The following is a 20934-nucleotide window of genomic DNA, read 5'->3' on the forward strand; positions in this document are numbered from 1 at the left end:
GAACCTCCCAATCTGGTATATGTGCCTCCACATCAAAGAAATGTTGTGCGTCCTAATCTATATGTGCCTCCTAATCGAAGATCAACTGCGACTCCCAATGTTTTATTTGTTGTGCCTCCTAATCGAAGATCTAATGCGGCTCCTAATAGGTTATCCATTGTGCATCCTAATAAAAAATCTCCTGCGGCTCTTAATAGGTTATCCCCTTCCTAATCAAGATCTCCCGCCGTTCTTGATAGGTTATCTGTTGTGCCTCCTAATCGACAATCTCCCACGGCTCCTAATGTCTTATCTGTTATTTCTCATCATCGAAGATCTACTGTGCCTCCCAATCTCTTATCTATTGTGCCTCCCAGTCAAAGCTCTATTGTACTTCCTAATCGGAGATCTATTGCACAACGTCTTCGAAGAGAAAAAGATATCGATCAAAGGACTATAGCACAACAAAATCGGAGACGGAGGGAAAAAGACGTCATATCTGATTACATATCAGATTCCTTTAAGAAGACGAGGTCAACGCACGAAGTTGGGTCCTCTTCACCTATCATGGAAGTTGGGTCCTCTTCATCTATCACAGAAGATGTTACAATGCAAAGTTGTGAGGATAATACTATGTAAGTCAAGTGTTTAAATTCTCACTCTTATGTTAGGTTTCAACATAACGTAAAGCGTGATATATCATAGGTCTATTTTTGCAGTGATCATGATATGACCGATTTGATGAAAGTGAAGAAGAAATTTTAATCCTCATAGAGGCCATGTGCTTCCTGTTCCAAATCGCCACTTTCTAGGAAAGATGGATGTTCTCTCATCCATTTTGTTTGGCCCTTCATTGGAAAGATGAACAGCTTATCAAAATCAAGGCGAACCGACCTTTATTTGGAACTTGTTGTTTACAAGGAAAAGTTAAGCTACCGCTTCTTTCTCCACTGCCTCCGCACTTAAATCTTTATTCAAGGATCTAATAAACGCGGCAAGATTATTCCGTGAGCAGATTCGCAATACAATGTGTGTAATGCCTTTACCAAATTTGGTTGCAAATTTAACGATCGTGTGTTACATGGACGTGGTCCTACCTCATTCACTGTTCATGGAGAGTTGCGGCATCAAATCGGTTCATTGTTGCCTGATCCAGGGATGGAACCTAAGTTTTCACAACTTTATATTTATGATCCCCTAGCTGCTTTGGATCACCGCCACAATCGTAATCCGAATTTGTCAAGGGAAGTGTTGAAAACTGCATAAGAAACTCTTCCGCACCCACAAGTTTTGTGATATCTATAAGCAAGCATTTGAGGTTTTAACTGAAAATGCTTCTGAGAATAACAATGTTCCGGTCCATCTACACTATGATCCGCAACAATGTTCCGGTCCATCTACACTATGATCCGCGTTCGGATAGACGAAGGTACAACCTTCCGACAACTGATGAGATTGCAGTGATATTGCCTGGAGATGGGAGTAAGGTTGATGCCATGCGTGATATTGTACTTCGCTTGAGAGGAGGGCATGAGTTGGAACGGATAAGCGAATGTCATCCCGCTTATTTGCCTTTGCATTATGTTCTTCTGTTTCCTTATGGGGATTTGGGTTGGTCACCGATTTGAAGTTGTAGGACGCCAAGAGAAATGCTCCAAGCAATGCAAGACTCACCCACCATCAGATACGCCTACCGCTTTGTTTGAACGACCCACGAGTACTCATCCATCTTGCCGGGGTGTAAATTGTTGCATGAATTTTTGGTTGATGCTTGGGCTGCATATGAACGTAACCGTCATGCGATACATTAGACTAAATCAAGACACCATCCGTTCGGATGTGTACAAGTGCTTGACAGATGTTGCACTTGAGGGATTAAGTCCTCGATCAAATTGGCCAACGGTTCATTTTGCCTTCCTCGCATGTTGGTAGTCCAAGGCACATGTACGAGATTTTTCAGATTCAATGGCTATCACCCCGCACTATAAGCACCCGTGATATTTTTCTTACGATGCAAACCCTAATTGGCAGAAATTAAAGATGCGCCAAGGAACACCAAACTTCACACTTCGCCCGAAATAGTTGCACGGGTATTCGAAATGAAACGAAAAGCAATTATGAAAGAAATCTTGAAGAATGATATCTTCGGCCGGGTGGTTGCATATGTCTATACCATTGAATTTCGTGGCGGTCTTCCACACATGCATTGCCTTTTATTTCTCGCGATGATGATGACAAGATCCAAACAGTGAGCAAGTGGATAAATTTGTATGTGCGAATTCCCAGACCCGACACCCACCCTGCATTGTTTGAAACAGTGAAGAAGTGCATGGTTCATGGCCCCTGTGGTGATCGAGATCCGAGTGCTTCATGTATGGAAAATGGTCGATGCACCAAAGCCTATCCAAAAGAGTTTGTGGAGGAAACAATTATGGATAAAAAGGGTACTCCATTTACGGAGGCACGACAATCGGCAAGAAATATTTTGTGAAGAGGAGGAATAAAATGGTTAAAGTTGATAATGGAGATGTTGTTCCCTACAATGCATATCTGTCTGAAATGTTTGACTGCCATATCAATGTTGAAGTTTGTGCATCGTGTCAAGCTGTTAAATATATTAACAAGTACATCTACAAAGGCTATGACAAAGCAACAAAGGTGGCGGCAGAACAAATGATGAGATTCAAAGAATATATCGATGCAAGGTACATTGGACCAACGTAAGTGCATGGCATCTATTTCAGAATCCAATGCATAAAGAGTTTCCAAGTGTCCAACGATTGGCTTCATTTGGAAGGCATGCATAGGGTTGTTTTCAATAGCAAAGAGCCCATGGATGCAATTCTTGCCCGAGCGGAGACCAAACCTCAACACCGACAAATTTTCTTTAAGTGTTGTTGTTGAAGATCCAAATGCACGAAAGCATTTACCTATCAAGAATTTCCAAGACACTATGTTTTTCACAAAGACTCTCAAGAGTGGACTCCTAGGACTCGTGGACCTTCCATTGGTAGGATGTATTTTGCAAGCCCCAATGCCGGGGAGAGGTTTTATCTACGCTTTGCTACTTATCATTGTAAAAGGGCCTACCTCCTTTGCATATCTTTATAAAGTCGGTGATACCGCGGTACAGCACATACAAAGAAGCATGTATTGCCCGTGGGCTGTTGGAAGTCGATGATGAGTGGATACAATGCCTAGAAGAGGCGATAATGAAAACCGGATATCAACTACGGAGGTTGTTTTGTGTAATTCTTTTAGAGTGTCATCCGCTTACTTACCAGATCTACTTTGGAGCAAATTTGCATCGAAGTATATGTGATGATCTTGACACCGGCTTCAACAAAGCACGACATCCCGCATCCAATCAGATGAGCAAATAAAATAGCGATTACGGCTTATATCCGGTGGAACAAATCCTTTTAGAATCTGGGAAGACATTGAAGATTTCCGCCCATGCCAAAGCAAAAGGAGGATTGGAGCAAAATTGTTGGCAATAAGCTCATTTGGGAGCAACGCCAACTTCAAAGATGAAGGCATAGGAGAAGAGGTCGCAGTTGATGTGAGTCGCCTTAATGCCGAACAACTTCATGCTTATATCGCCGCGGATCGATTCAAGATATGGTGACAAGGGCAAACTTTTCTTTTGAATGGAGCAAACGGGTACAGGGGAAAACATTTTTGTATAATACAATTGCAAAGGCCTCGCCGCAAAGACGGGTCTTATTGTCATCATGGTGGCATCATCGAATTGCATCTCTATTATTGTCCGGTGGACGACCGCCATTCTACATTTAAAATTCCAATTGATGTGATGGATACCACTTTTTGCGGCTTCACTAAACATTCTGACCTTGCTGACCTATTTAAAGAAACAAAACTAATTGTTTGGGACGAGGTGCCCATGCAACATAGATACTATGTTGAGGCTGTGGATAGAACACTTCAAGATATTTGTGGAAACAAGAAGATATTTGGTGGTATCACTACAGTTCTTGGTGGTGATTTTCGACAAACACCTACCGTTATACCGCTAGGCCGAGAGCAATTTGTTGGTGCATCACTATGGCTTCTTTCCTTTGGAGTTATTTAGAAGTTTTGCACTTGGTACGTAACATGCACGGCTTGAAATGGCAGAGTCCGAGACCGGTCGAATTCACATTTTTTGTTGGAGGTGTGCTACTAATGCCTTCTAATTAGAATGTTTTTTCTCCATTAGTTCCATATATAAACGAACTATTTTAGAAACTAATGAATTCATTTTTGCTTTGATTCATTTAGATTGGTTCAAATCCCAAAGAATATGTACAATTGCCGAATGGAATACGCAAGTGTACCAATATCCAAGAACTCATCTTCTCTCGCCTATCCCCAATTGGATGTTATGGACACACCGCCTCCAAATTTCTTAACCGATCGCGACTATTCTTGCTGCCCGTAATGATGATGTGAGTGCAATTAATGAGGTTGCACAATTTGTTTCTTGGTGAAGCTTTTTGAGTATTTGGCGGCAGATAAAAATCATCGAAGATGATATTGATAATCCAAGTGGGGCTCACTATCCCACCGAAGTTTCTCAACTCCCTCGACCCTTCTAGCTTACCACCTTTCAATCTCAAGTTAAAACCCGGATGCCCTATAATGTTGCTTTCAGAACATAGCACCTAAAGATGGGCTTTGCAATGGGACACGACTTATGGTGCTTCAATGTGCGAAAGTAAAGTCCTTCAAGCCAAAATTTTGACCGAGAGAAAGCTGGAAATCCTACTCATCCCAAGAATATCTCCGCTCCCTCAAATGCAGAGTTGCCTTTCAAACTATCAAGACGACAATTCCCCTCGCTCGCTAGCTTATGCCATGACAATTAATAAGTCGCAAGGCCGGTCCGGAAATATGTTGGCATTGATTTGAGGACACCGGTTTTCAGTCATGGGCAACTCTATGTGGCCATGTCCGGATGTACTTCTTCAAAAGAATATCCGCTTTTCTTCCACCTAATGCAAGAAATTGTACTACAAATGTCGATACCCGTAAGTTCTTCTAAGGACATCGATACCAATGAGAAAAGGCAAGTGAGAGAAATTAAATAATGTTACTTTTATTGATTTAGAAAATAAAGAATATATTGTATCCATATATATGCTATGTAAGTTTTATGATAGTTTTTTTTGTTGATGATAGCGTGGATACTTAAAAATAAGAATAGAGATTATTTTATTTTGAAAACCATCTCTTTTTGTAAACAATATGCTAAATGTATCAAGTCTAAAAAATCATGTGTATGTGGTTTGTTTGCGTACCAAGTTAAATTGTCATAATTTTTCAAATGACATGATTGTAGTCTTTGCTCCATGGCGGATTTATCCATATGGTAGCAGAATGGTGTGAACAAAGATGCATAGAGAGGAGAATGAGAGAAATGAGGAACCCGATAAGTGGCATGGAGTATTTATTTTATTTTATTTTTCCCTTTCGTTACTAGAATTAGCCCCGTGAAAAATTATGCAAAGTCTTCTTTAATGTTTAATGAGTTGTCTTTTTAGTTTTAGAAGTAATTTGTGTTATGTATAAATATGAAGTTATATATTTTGGTATGGTTGATCTATGAGAATTGTATTGTTTGATTTTCGTGTTATGACAGATTTAGGTTTTTGAAATGTTGAAAATACAAAGGAGACTCTCTGGATTTTTTATTTTAAAAAAAAAATGATGATGCTCTTAATTGAAGACTCTCTCCCTTTATTTTCATCATTCTCATTCTGATATGTATTAAATTAATGAATGTATAAGAGTATGTGTAATGAGTTGGTTTGTGAGAAATGAAATGCATAGAATTGCAATAATTAAACTCACTTGAGTATGCGTATGAAATGATTATGAAGTATAAAACTGTTGGAAATGGTTATATCATCGATACAATGCTACTATAGAGATGGTCTCTCTTGGGGTGTTGTTCAAAAGCAATGTGTCTAGAGTGCCGACTGGCACGGGCATTCACTAGTCATCTAATAAGCTGTAACTAATGACCTCACATGTTTTTGACGTGGATGATGGTGGTCGTCCCTGAGACGACCCTGACCATCTTCCGTAAATCCTGTAGGATATAATTAAACTATTTTCTCTTCACCTGCTTATTCACCAACCAAACTTATCTTACTTATTCATTTCTCTGTTTCTCTGTTTCTTGACTTTCACATCCCACTTCCTTCACATTCCATGGAGCTTCACTTCTTAACTTTATTGAATGTTCTTATTACAGTGCTATATCACTCTAGTCCAAGTTTCGCAGAATGCAATTTTCAAGCCATCTTCAACTTTGGTGACTCGAATTCGGACACTGGTGGTTGGTCTGCAGCATTTGGACAAGCTCCTCCACCCAGTGGCGAGACATATTTTCACACACCATCGAGCCGATACTCTGATGGACGTCTTGTTATCGACTTCATAGGTACATAACTTGTTTCATGAGTGCACTTAAGGACTATAGTGACGAAACATGATATATCATCTCATACATTGGGATATCAGTACATTTTGATAGAAGTGCAGCATAGGTGCGCCAACACTATGAATTCTGTTATTCTACTTGTATTCGTTTTCTCTTTTCTTTTTCTTTTTTCCATATTTTCGCTATGCTAGTAAAGTAAAAGATAGAAAGACTGGTACATTTGAACCCGTGTAAGAATTGGTAATGGAAAAATGGTAGCCTGACTGTGCTTTAAATTTTTTATTCGATCTGGTAACTACACAGACATCAAAACTAAAGAAGATGCTTATTTCTGCAGGTGCTAACCTGGTCTTGCTTCTTTTTCTACTATCAGGCTTCTCAGCAGGCTAGACAAAAACAACAGATTTTAGCAGGAACGAATGGCTCAACTGACGTGAACCCAGTGTCATCACTTGTTTTTCTTCCATCAAGATGCACGCACACTCAAGGCAGATATTATATACTTCGCCTACTTCTCTTTTTCTTTCTGTATTTGCAATATACTGACATGGACAATTTGGAGGCTTAACATCATGTAGGTTGTAGGGTGCCTCCTTGAAAAACGATTTCTCAATTGCAGGTGTGCAGCAGTTGTGTATTTCATTTGCAGTTTAAGAAAGAAATCAATCATGGCATACTTAGCTTCTAACGATTACTCGTGATTGCCATCAAGTATCAGGATATAAGAGCAGCAGTTGTGGTATTTCATCTGCAGTTTAAGAAAGAAATCAATCACGGCATACTTAGCTTCTAACGATTACTTGTGATTGCCATCAAGTATCAGGATATAAGAGCAGCATGATGCCTTTGGATATAAACAATAATTTTCTGGTAACTTGGCTATCAAAAAGAGAAAAGGCTGACCTGAAATATGATACAGCATCTTATACAAAAAAGACATACACATCATTTAAAAAAAGAAAGATGAGGTTGTCCTTGCTCTTCCAGGGACATCGATACTCGCAGTCTTGCACTTACATTTCCGTAGGCAACTTTAGATGCAGAACTGTGAAAAGGAGAACTCTAAAGTTGCACGAAAGCAACACATGCTTTCTGCTGCAAACTAGACAATTTTTCTTAGGCATTAGTTAGATCAGACCTCTAATGTGTAACGCCTACATACACGTATGCATGTGCATACACTAGACAGACTAATTTTTATCATTTCACACAAAGTTTCTAAACTAAGTATCATGATATCATCAGTTAGGAGTCTGTGAGGCTAATGTGCCTAAGGTGGCATTCAAAACTTGTCATGGTTCCTATATGTTCTTGGTCATGCCTTTCGTGGTTGATAGATGAGTAGCAGTGTTCATGGATCCAACAAACCATGTCTTAAAGTCTAACTTTTGTAGACGATCTACTAATCTACTCCACGGCCTGTGAGGAGCATGAAGACCACAACTATATAATGAGAGTATATGTTATCAATACATTTACTGATGGAAGTAAGAGGCATAAATAATATGTCTATGCATGATTTCTTGGTACAACTAGCCAACAGATACATAAAGGTGAATTCATGGAGTGCAGTATGTACCTGTGTGTAATTGACTAGATGTGTTTCTTAGGTGCAAATGTATTTGTTTTCTTCTTTTTTTTTTTTGGTAGATTATTTGTTTTCTTCTTACATAAATGAACCCTTCCAAAACTATATTCCAAAATTTTCAACTGTCTTCAAAGTTCAATCTCAATCAAATTAATACTAATTTCTCAAATACTCTGAAATTCAAATTCTACTAGTATACAAAACAAATAATATTTAGGGATAAGAAAAGAAAACAGAGTCCAGCAAAACTATGCAAAGATGTGTTTCTTAGGTGCAAATGTATTTGTTTTCTTCTTACATAAATGAACCCTTCCAAAACTATATTCCAAAATTTTCAACTATCTTCAAAGTTCAATCTCAATCAAATTAATACTAATTTCTCAAATACTCTGAAATTCAAATTCTACTAGTATACAAAACGAATAATATTTAGTGATAAGAAATGAAAACAGAGTTCAGCAAAACTATGCAACTGCAATAAACTCCAGAACTGCATCCAAGTACTCTTTAAGCTTCACCCTAGTCATAGCACCTTCTCGTCGATTTTTTCCAATTTATTTCCCCATATATATGTGCATTTTGCTTCTTCTTCTTAGTTTTCTTTAATTTTTTTTTTTTTTTTTTTTTTTTTTAATTTGACAAGTTTTTATTGACTAGGGTGGAAAAGGGATACAAGTGTGAGAGAGAATTTCAATAACAGGGTGCAGCAAGTTATACACTGGAAGACCAAAACCCTCCCCAAGACCTAAAGCCCATTCTAAAGAACTCTTTTAATACAATTATTATGCCCCCTATGTTGACCCAAATACAAGCTCCCAACAAACTACCAAAACGCTAGCAAATATGACATCGTTAGCTATAAATGCAGTTAATCAACATGATCATCACCATGTTTCCTCTCTATGATAGGCTGGCTAGTGTCCAAATCAAGCCCCAGAGTCTGCCAATCCTGCACTCCTTACTGTCATTTCCATGTATTTCTCCAAAATGTTTTACAAGGATTGTTCTTCCCTGACCAGATGATATCCCCAAAGTCCCTGCTAATGACACAAGTGCACAACCATTTTGCTTCTCAACTTTCGTCATGTGATGAGGTGTTTTTTCCACTCTTAGATTCTTCAATTTATTGCAAACTCATCAACAACTTGAGAAGATCACTTGTCTAACTTAGTGCAGTAAGACTACTACTTATTCTGCTTGCACCAAGCAATGGATCAAGCACATTGCATTCCAGTGTACGGTTCCATCCAACAGAGAGTTTTTTCTGGTTTATTGGATGCATCCAAGTTAAAGAAACTTTCCTCTCCTCAAGATGCTGATTGTCATTGCTATCTGTGACCTACTTCCTGATTTAAGCACTACTCTGTTTACGATTTTATGATACCTAAAATTCCTAACCCTTCAACCTTCAAGTTGAAACACATAAAGATCCTACATCAAGATCACAATGCATGTCAACCACTCAACCACATATACTAAAGAAGGAGGTTAGCTAGAACTTTGCTGTTGTAATTATTAGCTGCGAGATGCTTGGGGATATCTTAGCAACGATCTCCTCAAAACAATGTGAAATGTAATTTCCTTACCACCGCTATTCCCATCCTACATGCAAGAGGTTATTTACAGGAACAAAATCTAGCCATCTCTTCTGCAGAATATTCAGCACCCCATCCCCGATACCTTAACTATTCTAATATGAGGTCAACAAACTCCAAATTAGGTCCCACTATTGTAAATAATAATAAGGTATAGAACCTACATAGTGCTAAGGTATATTGTAGTAAAGCTGGAACAGAATGGAGAAAGTGGGAAAGGTGAAGCAGTTGAAAGAGAAACTGAACTATTGCATTTAACAATGACTGTCGAAGGATTATTTAACTTGTACGAGAGCAGTTATCAACTCATAAGATCAAGTAAAAACCATGCTTCAAGCAACAGACATTCACTACCATTCAAGTTATAATACAATCGTGGGACATTCACTACCATTCAAGCAACTTGCATGTGATTGGAGGTTGATTTCTTAGAATAAAGTTATAATACTTGCAGGACATTCACTACCATTCAATCATAATTTAATACTACTTCAACTGCTCGAAAGAAACGGACAGATTTTGTCAAATCAATATAGGACAACAAAGAAATCAAAATAGAACAAAGAATGGGATGGAAAACAAGACTCCTAACTTGTGCACTTAACAATGTTATGCAGTGATGCCCCTGCAAACATATATATGACACAGATGCCTATTTATGGTAAACTCAGTCACTTCTAATTTCTATAACACAGAAGAACTTGAACAAAAACTGATCACAAGTCCTAGGTAAGATTCTAGTTTGTTCAATGCACCAATACAATGGTAAAGATAAAAACTATTTAACACACATTTCCATATAGAAGAATTGAGTAATGAACTACTAATTACAAATTCAGTAACAAAGCAATGCATACCCGTATTCCTAACCATTTGCATTTCCAACTAAAACAGTAGCAACAGCAACAACACCACCAAGAAAACCAATCAACAAACTCCTCAATGCATTAGAACCATCAGGCGGGACCGGATCCTTCCCATCAATAACCGACAACGGCGGCAGTAACTGTACTACATCATTTCCCAACTCTAATAACTCTTCTTCCTCCTCAAAAGGTGGTGCAGACGGAACAGCACAACTATATCCTCGAGATACGCATTTGTCTAAATTCAACGGTCGTGATTCTTCAATAGGAAATCCAGTAACACAACAACGCCCAACCAATAAATTTCTATACTCAACCCAAGCTGACAGTCTAACTAAACCGTGGGCTCGACCAGATGGTCTCCAAATCTGCAATGCAAAAACCTGTTCCTCAAACCGCACGTCCCCAACCGGCATTGTGGCAGACCCAATAACTTTCTTCTTATTATGAATTGATGGGGAAATGATTTGGACAGTGATGCATGAATTTGGGTTTTGTAATGTTTGGGGAGATAATGGGAAAGAAAAGCTTTGGTTGTACGTTGGGTTTGTAGTGGGACTAGTTATGGTTTTTCTGGTTTGTTTCAGTTGTGGGTTCATCCAAATAACTACGTAGGATTTCATTTTTCCTAGGAATTTATTGTCTTTTAGGCCTTCTGCGTTTAGGATTTTGACGTTTAGTGTTGACTGTGACTCATCTTCTTGTGACATTTTTTAGTTGGAGATGAATTTTTGTTACAACTGAGAATTTGAGCAAGAAGAAATATGGGCATTTTAGGGATTTTGTTATGTAAGGAAGTAATAGCAATGTTTTGAAAACCGAACCGGTGATCGAACCGATTTTTTGTTAAAATGGTTCAACCAGGTTCAACCATAGTTCGACTCGGTCAGACCGATTGATGTTTATTTAGCAAATTTTTTAATAATTACAATAATAAAATAAATAAATACATATTTTAATTCAATATTAATTGGTATTATATATCAAAATAAATTTATTATACAAGAAATACATAGTAGTATGTTGGTTTGGAGTTTGGATTATCTTGTTTAGGTGTTAGGTTCAACTCCCCACATTATCAATTTTTCAAAAAAAAAAAAAAAAAAAATTATATAAAAAAAAAAAAAATTGATCCGGTTTAGAGCTGAACCGGTTCGCCGGTTCAACCACGGTTTAAGCTTAGACCGAGGGTCCAACCATAAACCCAAGTTTTAACTGAACCGAACCGAAAATTTACCGGTTCCGGTCGGACCCCGGTTCAACCACCGGTCCGGTCCGGTTTTCTAAACACTGAGTAATAGTAATGATAACATACATGCCAGTATGCCATTGCACCCGTTTAGTGTTAACAACAACGTTTTGTTCTTTTTGAGTGGGAAAACTTTTGTGGAGTTCCTCAGAATGTGATGGGAACCCCAAACGTGGTACAACTCAAGGGACACGTGCACAAGAGGACAGATGGCACCTGACACAGAAGGAGCACAGGGCAAAGGAGATGAATAGAGCGGTTGGAAAAGACAGTCTAGAGGATCAAAGAATGGCAGGCCCATTTGACATAATAACGGATAGTTTCACAGAGGATGATACAGATAGGGGAATAAATATGGACAGCCAGGCCATGTCAGTGGCTGGTCTCTGGTCTGTTGGATATAACCTTTTTGGGCCTAGCCCAAGTACAGAACCTGTTAGGGCGGAAGCAGATATGGATATGGGCCTCGAGGATGTGGACAAAAGGGGGGCGGCCCAACTGATCCAATTTGGGGAACCCTTGTTGAGCGGGGACAGCACATTCACCAACAAAACACACGAATATCCAGACCAGGTGGAGGCAAATACTCAGCCACCCTCTAACCCTAGATCTGTCTTGGAACTCCAAACCACTCCTATCCCGTCCCCTGTACCTGATAGAAGTCCGGTGTTGGGAAACCAAGTTGAATTCAATGCCAGAAAAAGCACACAATTCAAGTCGGCTAGGTTGGTCAGAAGGAATGGGAAAGCATTCAAACAACTGACTGAAAGGAATCCAAGGAGGGGGAATGAAAGCAGACCTAGAAACATACCATAATACCTTTTTCTACCAACAAACCACCAGCCTTTCAACACACACAACAGAGCAAAGAGAAACAAGGAAAAGGAAGTTTACTAATATGGAAGAAAAACATAAAGAGGAAGGAATGCTAGGAAGAGGGGTGAGGAATGCGGTTAATAGATCTAAGAAAGCATGTCTAATGGCTGAAGATATGCGCAAGAAAGGAAAAGGGCATAAACTCATTCCACCACATGCTCATATCATCAATATCTCCAGTGGATCAAGTCAACACACTGAGTAAGATAACATGAGGATCACGCCTCCACAACAAGGGGGAGACATAGAACAGTATGAATCAGATGAGAGTGTGACCTAACCCACACCTTTGACGGTGGATGCCTCACACATGGGGGAACAAGTGGCTCAAAAGATAGAATATGAGGAACCGGTTGAAGCACAAGATGGGGAAACTGATAGTGGTGCTTGGACTGGAAGTATTAATCACTCAGATGATCAATCAGTGGACATGTTTATCTCAAGTGGATACACAAGAAGCTCTGGGTCTGGATTAGCAAAAAGGTTCGTGGTGGCTGTCCCAACATAGCTGCTTTCACCTCAATGACGATCTACTCCTGAAATTGCCGGGGTCTTGGCTCTACCACGGCGATTCAACATCTAAAGAACCAACTTAGGGTGTTAGAGATAGATGTGGTGTGTTTGTCAGAAACAAAAGCTGATAGTAGAAAGATAAAAGAGGTAAGGAAAGCTATTAAGTTTAAGGGATGTTTCTCTGTGCCAACAGATGGGATTAGTGGGGGCTTAGCAGTGATGTGGAAGGAGGGAGTGCTCTTGGATATACTTGGGGCTACGAAAAACCAAGTAACAGGTAAATTTATAAATTACAATTGTTTTGTAGTTTGATTTTTTTTCTTTCATCTATGGGGATCCGACCCCTAGTAAGAAGCATAGGGTGTGGTCAGAGATTAGGGATGTTACCCTATTAGTCCCAGGGCTTTGGTGCCTCTTTGGGGACTTTAATGTCATCTTATCCCTTGATGAGAAGATTGGGGGCAAGAGTAGGAGGACCAAGTACATGGATGACTTCAACAGTTTGATCGATGATCTTGGCCTTGTGGATTTGGGGTTCAGGGGACCCAAGTTTACTTAGAATAATAACAGAAAACCAGGAGACCATGTTCTAGAGAGGCTTAATAGAGCCTTGGCTACTCCTGAGTGGCTGATAACTGTAAAAACATGCTTTTACTCCTACTTAACTAATTAAACTCAACAGAAGTAAAAACATGAATTAACACTAATTGTTATCAAAATTCTACTCTCAATTATCATGCAATAACGTGGAGTCAGAATTCGTTTCACTCCTAGTTGCTTAAACGTAACAATTTCCCTAACTTAAACAATTTTACAATATCAATGAGAGCAATGGTTTAATTAAACTAATATGGTGAAATTAACTAATTAAGATATGCTAAATTATATTATGGCAATTTAATGAGAAGATGTGAATGAGAAGAAGAGATTATGGAGATTTGATTCCACCTTGATTAATTCTTAATATGCTCGTGTAGATTTTTTTGTATTTCTAATCTTTATATTTTCACATAAAGGTTAGGTCTTTTTATCCCTAATTATTCATGACATCTCTACCAACTAATAATTAGCATGTGAGGTAATTTAAACCCATTCTCATGGTGAATTAACTACCTTCTAGAGTGGAATATCTTACTATAACTATTCTATACTAATACATCAAGTCTTCATCAAAGATTTAATCAAAACCCTCTAATGGAGGTTTAGCTAAGATTCATTAGACTATCATAAACAAAATAACAAGTAGAAGAAGACATAATGAAAGAACTATTTGATTAATAATAACTTGACTTGAATTAATGGTGTCTAGGCTAAATAAAACATAAAACTAGGTTTAAACTAAATTAAATAACTAAAGGGAGAGAGATTAATTAACTAAAGGGTGAGATTTAGAGTTTTGTCTTAGTCTTCTTTATATAGGAGAGAGCTAGGTTTACAATTTCGTGCATAGGCTTTGGAACTATATTTTGGGCCATTAAATCAAGCCCAAAACCTATTACTTAAATCCAAAAAAGGTTTCTCTATTGGAAATTACTGCAACAATTATTTTGTCCACTTTTACTCCTTTGATTGGATCAAAGCCTAGACCATTAGAAATATCTTTCCGAGCCGGTCGTTTTGACATATAGTAGGCCCAATTCTGAGGTCTGAGTCCAAAGATACGACCTGCAGAAGTTTTGTTGACTTGTATGCTCTATTTCTGTCCGCATTGACTTTTCAGCTTTGACTGGGCTTTAAAAAGGTTTTTTCTCCTTGAAATTTGGCCTTTAATCATAGAACTTCTTAGTAACCAACATTTGCTCCTTTCTCTTGCAAAAGAAACATATTTCTTCACATATTTGACTCCAATATCTGAAACACACAAAAACATGTAAACAGTACTAACTCTTATTTATTATAAACATAATTGGTTTAAATGGAATATTATTAAGGGTTAAAACTACAGTTTTGGACTCTTATCAGTGGCTAACTCTTTTTCTCCACACGTGTAAATACATCTGTAAATGCTTCCTCTGACCACCTTTCTCTACATATCATCATGAATAAAAAGGAGGCCCATTCTCATAGACCTTTCCATTTCTATGATATGTGGCTAAAAGATAACTCTTGTAAGCCTTGTATTGATGAGGCTTGGAATTCTGTGAGGAATGAGTTACATGATTGTGATATCCAAAATGCAAGCTACAAAAGAGAATCTCACTGGGTGGAACAAGCATATTTTTGGGAATATCTTTCATAATATTAAGATAACTCAAAAGAAGCTTGCTCAAGTGCTGATGAAACCTTTCACTGTTGTCAACCATAATAAGGCTAGAGAGCTGAAATCCACCCTTCTTGATTAGTATACAAATGAGGAGAATTTTTGGAAACAGAAATCAACCAACCAATGGATTAAAGAAGGGGGAGGAATACTAAGTATTTCCATCTTTCTACTATATATAGAAGAATGAAGAACAAGATTGGGAAAGTGATAGATGAGGATGGGAATTGGAAGGAGAAAAAGGATGAAGTGGGAGTAGCCATCAATAGCCACTTCACTAAGCTCTTTTCTTCTGACAACCCAAAACCAAATCAAACATTTCTAAATATTTTTCAGCCTTGTATCACTGAAAGAGAAAATGGGATACTTACTGTCATACCTAGTCATGAGGACATTTGGCAAGTGATAAGGAAAATGGGAAAGCTTAAGGCCCCTGGGCCTGATGGCTTCCAAGGTGTTTTTTACCAGGAGTGCTAGGATATCATTGGCCAGAGCATCACTGCTTTTGTAAAAGACTTCTTTATCAATGGAAATCTTAACCCAACCTTTAATGAAACTTACATTGCCTTGATTCCCAAGATATCCAACCTTGATCATATATCCAAGTTTAGACCTATTAGCCTATGTAATTTCAGTTATAAAATCATTGCTAAGCTGATGGCTAAATAGGCTTAAATGCCACATAAACAAAATTGTCTCTCCCTTCCAAGGGGCCTTCATCAAAGGGAGAAGTATAGGAGACAATATTGGGCTGGCTTGTGAAGTTTTCCACAATATGAAACATATAAAAACCAAGACAGCTGGCAGGATAGCTCTCAAGATGGACATGGCCAAGGCATATGATAGAGTTGAGTGGTATTTTCTTGATGACATTTTTGAGAACTTAGGATTTAGTAAGAGGTTGAGAGAGTTGATCTTTCAATGTCTCTCCACTGTTACTTTCCAAGTTCTCCTAAATGGGTCTCCCTTGAATAAGTTCAAACCTGAGAGGGGACTTAGGCAAGGAGATCCACTTTCACCCTACTTGTTCATTTTGGTTACTGAGGCTCTGTCCAAAATGATTGCTAAGGCTAAAAATAATGGAGAGGTTCATGGCATAAAAATCAGAAGGGGCTCCCCTCCTATCACTCACCTTTTATATGTTGATGACCTTATCCTTTTTACTAAAGCTGACATGGAAGATAGTGTGCATTTGAAATCCATCTTGAAAAAAGACTGTGAGGTTTATGGGAAAAAAATAAACTTTGATAAGTCTATCATTTTTTTAGTAGGAATGTGAGATTTAGGAATCAGATTAAGTATAAAAAGTTATGGGGTATGAAGCTATTTACACCAAAAGATAAATACCTTGGGGTTCCTATCATGCTTTCAAGAAAAAAAAAAAGATGATTTTGATTACCTTGTGGATAGAGTTAACAATAAAATCAAAAGGTGGAAAGCTAAGGTGCTTTCTCAGGCTGGGAAAGCAACTCTGATCCAATCAGTTGCTCAAGCCACACCTTTGTATGCCATGGCTACTTATCTGCTGCCTATGTCAGCTTGTGATAAGATTGACAAAGCATGCAGAGATTTCTTCTGGAATGGTACTTACACAACAAATAGTGTCCACACCATTGGGTGGGAACACCTTTGCAAACCCAAAAGCTCTATGGTGGGATGAGGTTTAGAAAAGCAAGGGATATGAATATAGCTATGCTCTCCAAGCTACCATGGAAAGCAGCCACTGATCTAGAATCCCTGTGGACAAAAACATTCACTAGTATATATGGTAAAATATGGATTGGGGATGTTGTTAGGCCCCCTGAGACTGCCTCTTTCTTCTGGAAAGGAATTTATAAAACTTTCTCTAAGATAAGTAGTTGACTCATATGGAGTATAGGCAGTGGTTTCACCACATCTGTCCTAAATGATCTTTGGCTAAGTAAGAATAAAATACCCAGTACTCTCAAGGAAATGGGAATTGATGACCTATTACTTGAAAACATGAAAGTGGATGATCTTTTCCTAACTAATGGAAATGGATGGGACACTGGAAAACTTGATGGGTTATTCCACCCTTTCATTAGCCAAAGGATTCAAAAGGTGGTGGTCAGGCCACAAGGTGCCCAGAGTGATAATATGAAGTGGTGTGGCACAAAGAAAGGAGATCTGACTGTCAAATTTGTATACATTCACCTAAACAAAGCTAGATGGGCTAGAAACTCATCCAGTTATAACCAGAGCATTGTAGCTCAAATATGGAAAGCCCAACTCCCTGCGAGTGCAAAGTTGTTTCTTTGGAAACTTTACATGAAAGCTCTACCTCTGGGAACACTCCTAATATAAAGGAAGATGGTGGGAGACTTTGCTTGCCCTTTCTATGGAAGGACTATAGAGTCTGACCAACATCTGTTCTTTGAATGCGATTGGACCAGAGCAACTTGGTATGATTCAGAGTTAAGCTTAAGAATCCAAAGTCTCCAAGGGGACTGCCTGCGGGACTGGGTGCAGCAGTTCATGAAGTGGTGCACAAGTGATGAGGAGCCCATAAGGAGAGCTGGAATTTTCAGCTGCCTTCTCCTTCATGGCATATGGGAGGCTAGAAATGCTACCAAATTTGAGCACAGAACAGCTCACAGGGGACGCTTGCTAAGGAAATACAGCATGGCAATAGACAAATGCATTATAGCATTCAACAAACCAACTCAACAGACAACTCCTCTCAACCCTTCTAATTTAAATTCTCTAGATCATCTGTTCCCTATTACACCAAACAACTGTATTGTAATTAGATTTGATGCCTCTTTTCATAGGAACACAGGGTGGGCGGGAGCTGGATGTCTGGCTTGGGATGATGAAGGCCAGATGGTGGGAGTAACAGTTCGAAGGTTCAAGGCACAAGGACCTGAGGAAGCGGAAATAGTGGCTGCAGAGGTGGCAGTAATGCTGGCTAGTAGATTAAGGAGGGCTAAATATCTGTTAGAGGGAGATTGTGCAAATGTAATCAATGCCTTTCAAGACACAGGAAGCTCTTGGGCATTAGCAGTTTTGCACAAGTCAGTAATGAACCATATTAAGTGTTTTGAATTCTGTAAGTTTAACTGGATAAGTAGGCTTTCAAATGGGGATACGCATCAACTAGCTGGATGGACTTATCACCAGTTGGCGTTGCAGCATCTTCCGAAATGTATGTTGGATGCAAACTCTGTTCCTTTGTCGGTATAATTTTTAATATATATGCAATGTTTATAAAAAAAAAAAAGTTGGAAAACGTATTGGAGAAGTAAATGGCATTGGAGTGACTTAAGGCTTGACTGTTTTTTTTTTTGGGTTAAATACTAACAGCTTAAGCCCACCCCATAGTGTGGCAAGGCCCCAAGAAGCCTTTGTTGACCAAGTATTATCCACAACTTATGACTTGAAAGAATTGCACACATCTTGCCAATGTAAATAACAACTTGTTACTTCCACATAGGACTATTTCCTCTCATCCTTACCTTCTTGGTGAGAAGCTACTAGGAGTTGCGCAATGCAGAAGTGACTTTAAACTTCGGATGGGATGTTTCATTCCATCTGAATGTAAAAAATGAAAAAAAATACTTAAACATCCCGTCCGGAAAATAAATAAATAAAATTTCTCCTAGTTCAGCTATGCCTTGGGTTCGTCTCCTCCTTCTGCCGTATTGTACTATGCAAGTTTCTCAATCACAGAACCAGCAAGAACATCGTTCCGGTATTAAGAAAAACCTTCAACAGAAACAAATTTTCCATGTTTTGACGACATGGAATGAGCCTAGTGGGATGTTTCGTCTCCTAGAGTATGGAATATAGCCTCATTGAATCAATCAACCAAGAAATCCGTCCCTACTTAGAATGTGAGTCAATGTTTACAGAAAGTTGTTGATAGACATTTTGATGTAGCGGTAAAGGTGTTGTCATCATCAGGGGTTGCCTCCAATACTGTGGAAACTATACATGCATTAGAGGAGAAACACCTGATGCAACAACCACCTGTGAGACCTATTATTCATATTGTTGAGTCCCTTTTATTGGTAGAGAGAGACACCTTATTGTCATGCATTAGGTCGTTTCCGAAAGGCACTTCGTGTGGTTGCAATAGCCTCCGTACTCAACACTTGCTTGATGCCATGAGTGGTGTTGCAACAACTATATCGTCTAACTTGCTAGATGCATTAACTCATGTGGTGAATCTTTAGTTACATTGACGATGTCCACAGTAGTTAGCGGAATTCGTAGCGAGTGTTCCACTTACTCCACTCCTTAAGTCGGATAATAGCATTCATCCTATTGTTATGGGAATGGTTTGGCGCCATCTTATTTCAAAGATTCCAATGAAAGGAGTTTTCAAAGATGTAGTAGGATACTTGTAGGATTTCGCGTATGGGTATGCCTGGTGGGGCAGAGGCAATTTTGTATGTTGTCAATCGTATGATATATGCTAATAGTGATAGTACCTCTCTTTCTATGTTATTAGTAGATTTCCATAATGTTTTTAACATAGTCAATTGGACTACCATGTTGAGAGAGGTTCGCATCCGATGCCCATGTATTGCCCCTTGGGTCAAGTATTTGTATTGTCAACCTGCGAGATTATACGTGGGGGATGATTACATATGGTCTGCTTCAGCAAGGCAATCCTTTAGGTCCCCTTCTTTTTCCAATGGTGTTGCACTCTCCATTCTACAGATTCAGTCCAATTGTTAGTTACGGCTTCAAGCTTGGTACTTAGATGATAGGACTCTGATTAGGGATACGGAACATGTAGCGACAACTTTGCGTATGATTAAGAAAGAAGGACCTTCTTACGGGCTGGTTCTTAATGTGGCTAAAACTGAGATATTTTGGCCATCATTAGATCCACGTCGCTCCACTCCCGGTCTCTTTCATTTATATTTATCCAGTCCTCTGCAGGGGGTCAGGTTGCTTGGAGGGGCAATCAGCACTGATTCATCTTTTGTCATGAGCTTTGCTAGCAAGCGGGTTGAAATGGCTATGACTTTGATGGGTCGTTTAGCTGTATTGGAGGATCCACAACGTGAGTTAGTGCTCTTAAAGGCTTGTGTGGGGCTCTTTAAGCTGGTTTTTGTAGTTCGTGCTTGTCCACCATCCGTTTTTTAGGGAGGCAGCTAAGACATTTGACTAGCATCTTTGCCGTGTTCTTCAGGGTATTATAGGTTCTGATAGTCCTAGCTTTGGTGATTTGCAGTGGCGTTTAGTGACGCTTCTATTACGCCTTGGTAGGTTAGGTATCTATTGTGCCTTTGATGTCTCTGCTTTTGCTTTTGTAGCCTCCCATTTTTAGACTTTAGAGCTTCAGAACCACATTCTTAGGAGTTGTGGTCCAGTGCCTATAGGTGAGATCCTTGATGATGCTACTAGTGCATTGCATCTCTATCTTCCCGATTTTGACCTTGATTCTCTGGCTGTGAATGTTACCATCCCCTCAAAACCACAAAAAGTTTTGGCAGAAGCTTTCTACGGTAAGATTGTTGCCAGTCTTGAAAGGGAGTTTGAGTTATCTGCTTGTCAGAAAGTAGTCATTGGATGTTTGCAGTTGTAA

At 39.0% G+C, this 20934-nt stretch overlaps 1 protein-coding gene and 1 long non-coding RNA gene across 2 annotated transcripts; one reads left to right on the forward strand and one right to left on the reverse strand.

Annotated features, from left to right (window-relative positions):
• Positions 1-5931: 5931 nt before the first annotated feature.
• On the forward strand, positions 5932-7030 carry LOC147494122 (uncharacterized). The gene is made up of 2 exons (XR_015199830.1): positions 5932-6427; positions 6765-7030. It is a non-coding gene; the product is annotated as an uncharacterized LOC147494122 (long non-coding RNA).
• LOC147494123 (uncharacterized) lies at positions 6643-11258 on the reverse strand. The gene is made up of 2 exons (XM_086568841.1): positions 10468-11258; positions 6643-7175 (listed from the first exon to the last, which is right to left on the reverse strand). The coding sequence occupies exon 1, from the start codon at positions 11184-11186 to the stop codon at positions 10476-10478; it is 711 nt and encodes a 236-aa protein (XP_086424967.1). The 5' UTR covers positions 11187-11258; the 3' UTR covers positions 6643-7175; positions 10468-10475.
• Between the last annotated feature and the right edge of the window lie 9676 nt (positions 11259-20934).

The sequence above is a fragment of the Coptis chinensis genome, chromosome 6 (assembly GCF_015680905.1).
Source record: "Coptis chinensis isolate HL-2020 chromosome 6, ASM1568090v1, whole genome shotgun sequence".
Taxonomy (NCBI): domain Eukaryota; kingdom Viridiplantae; phylum Streptophyta; class Magnoliopsida; order Ranunculales; family Ranunculaceae; genus Coptis; species Coptis chinensis.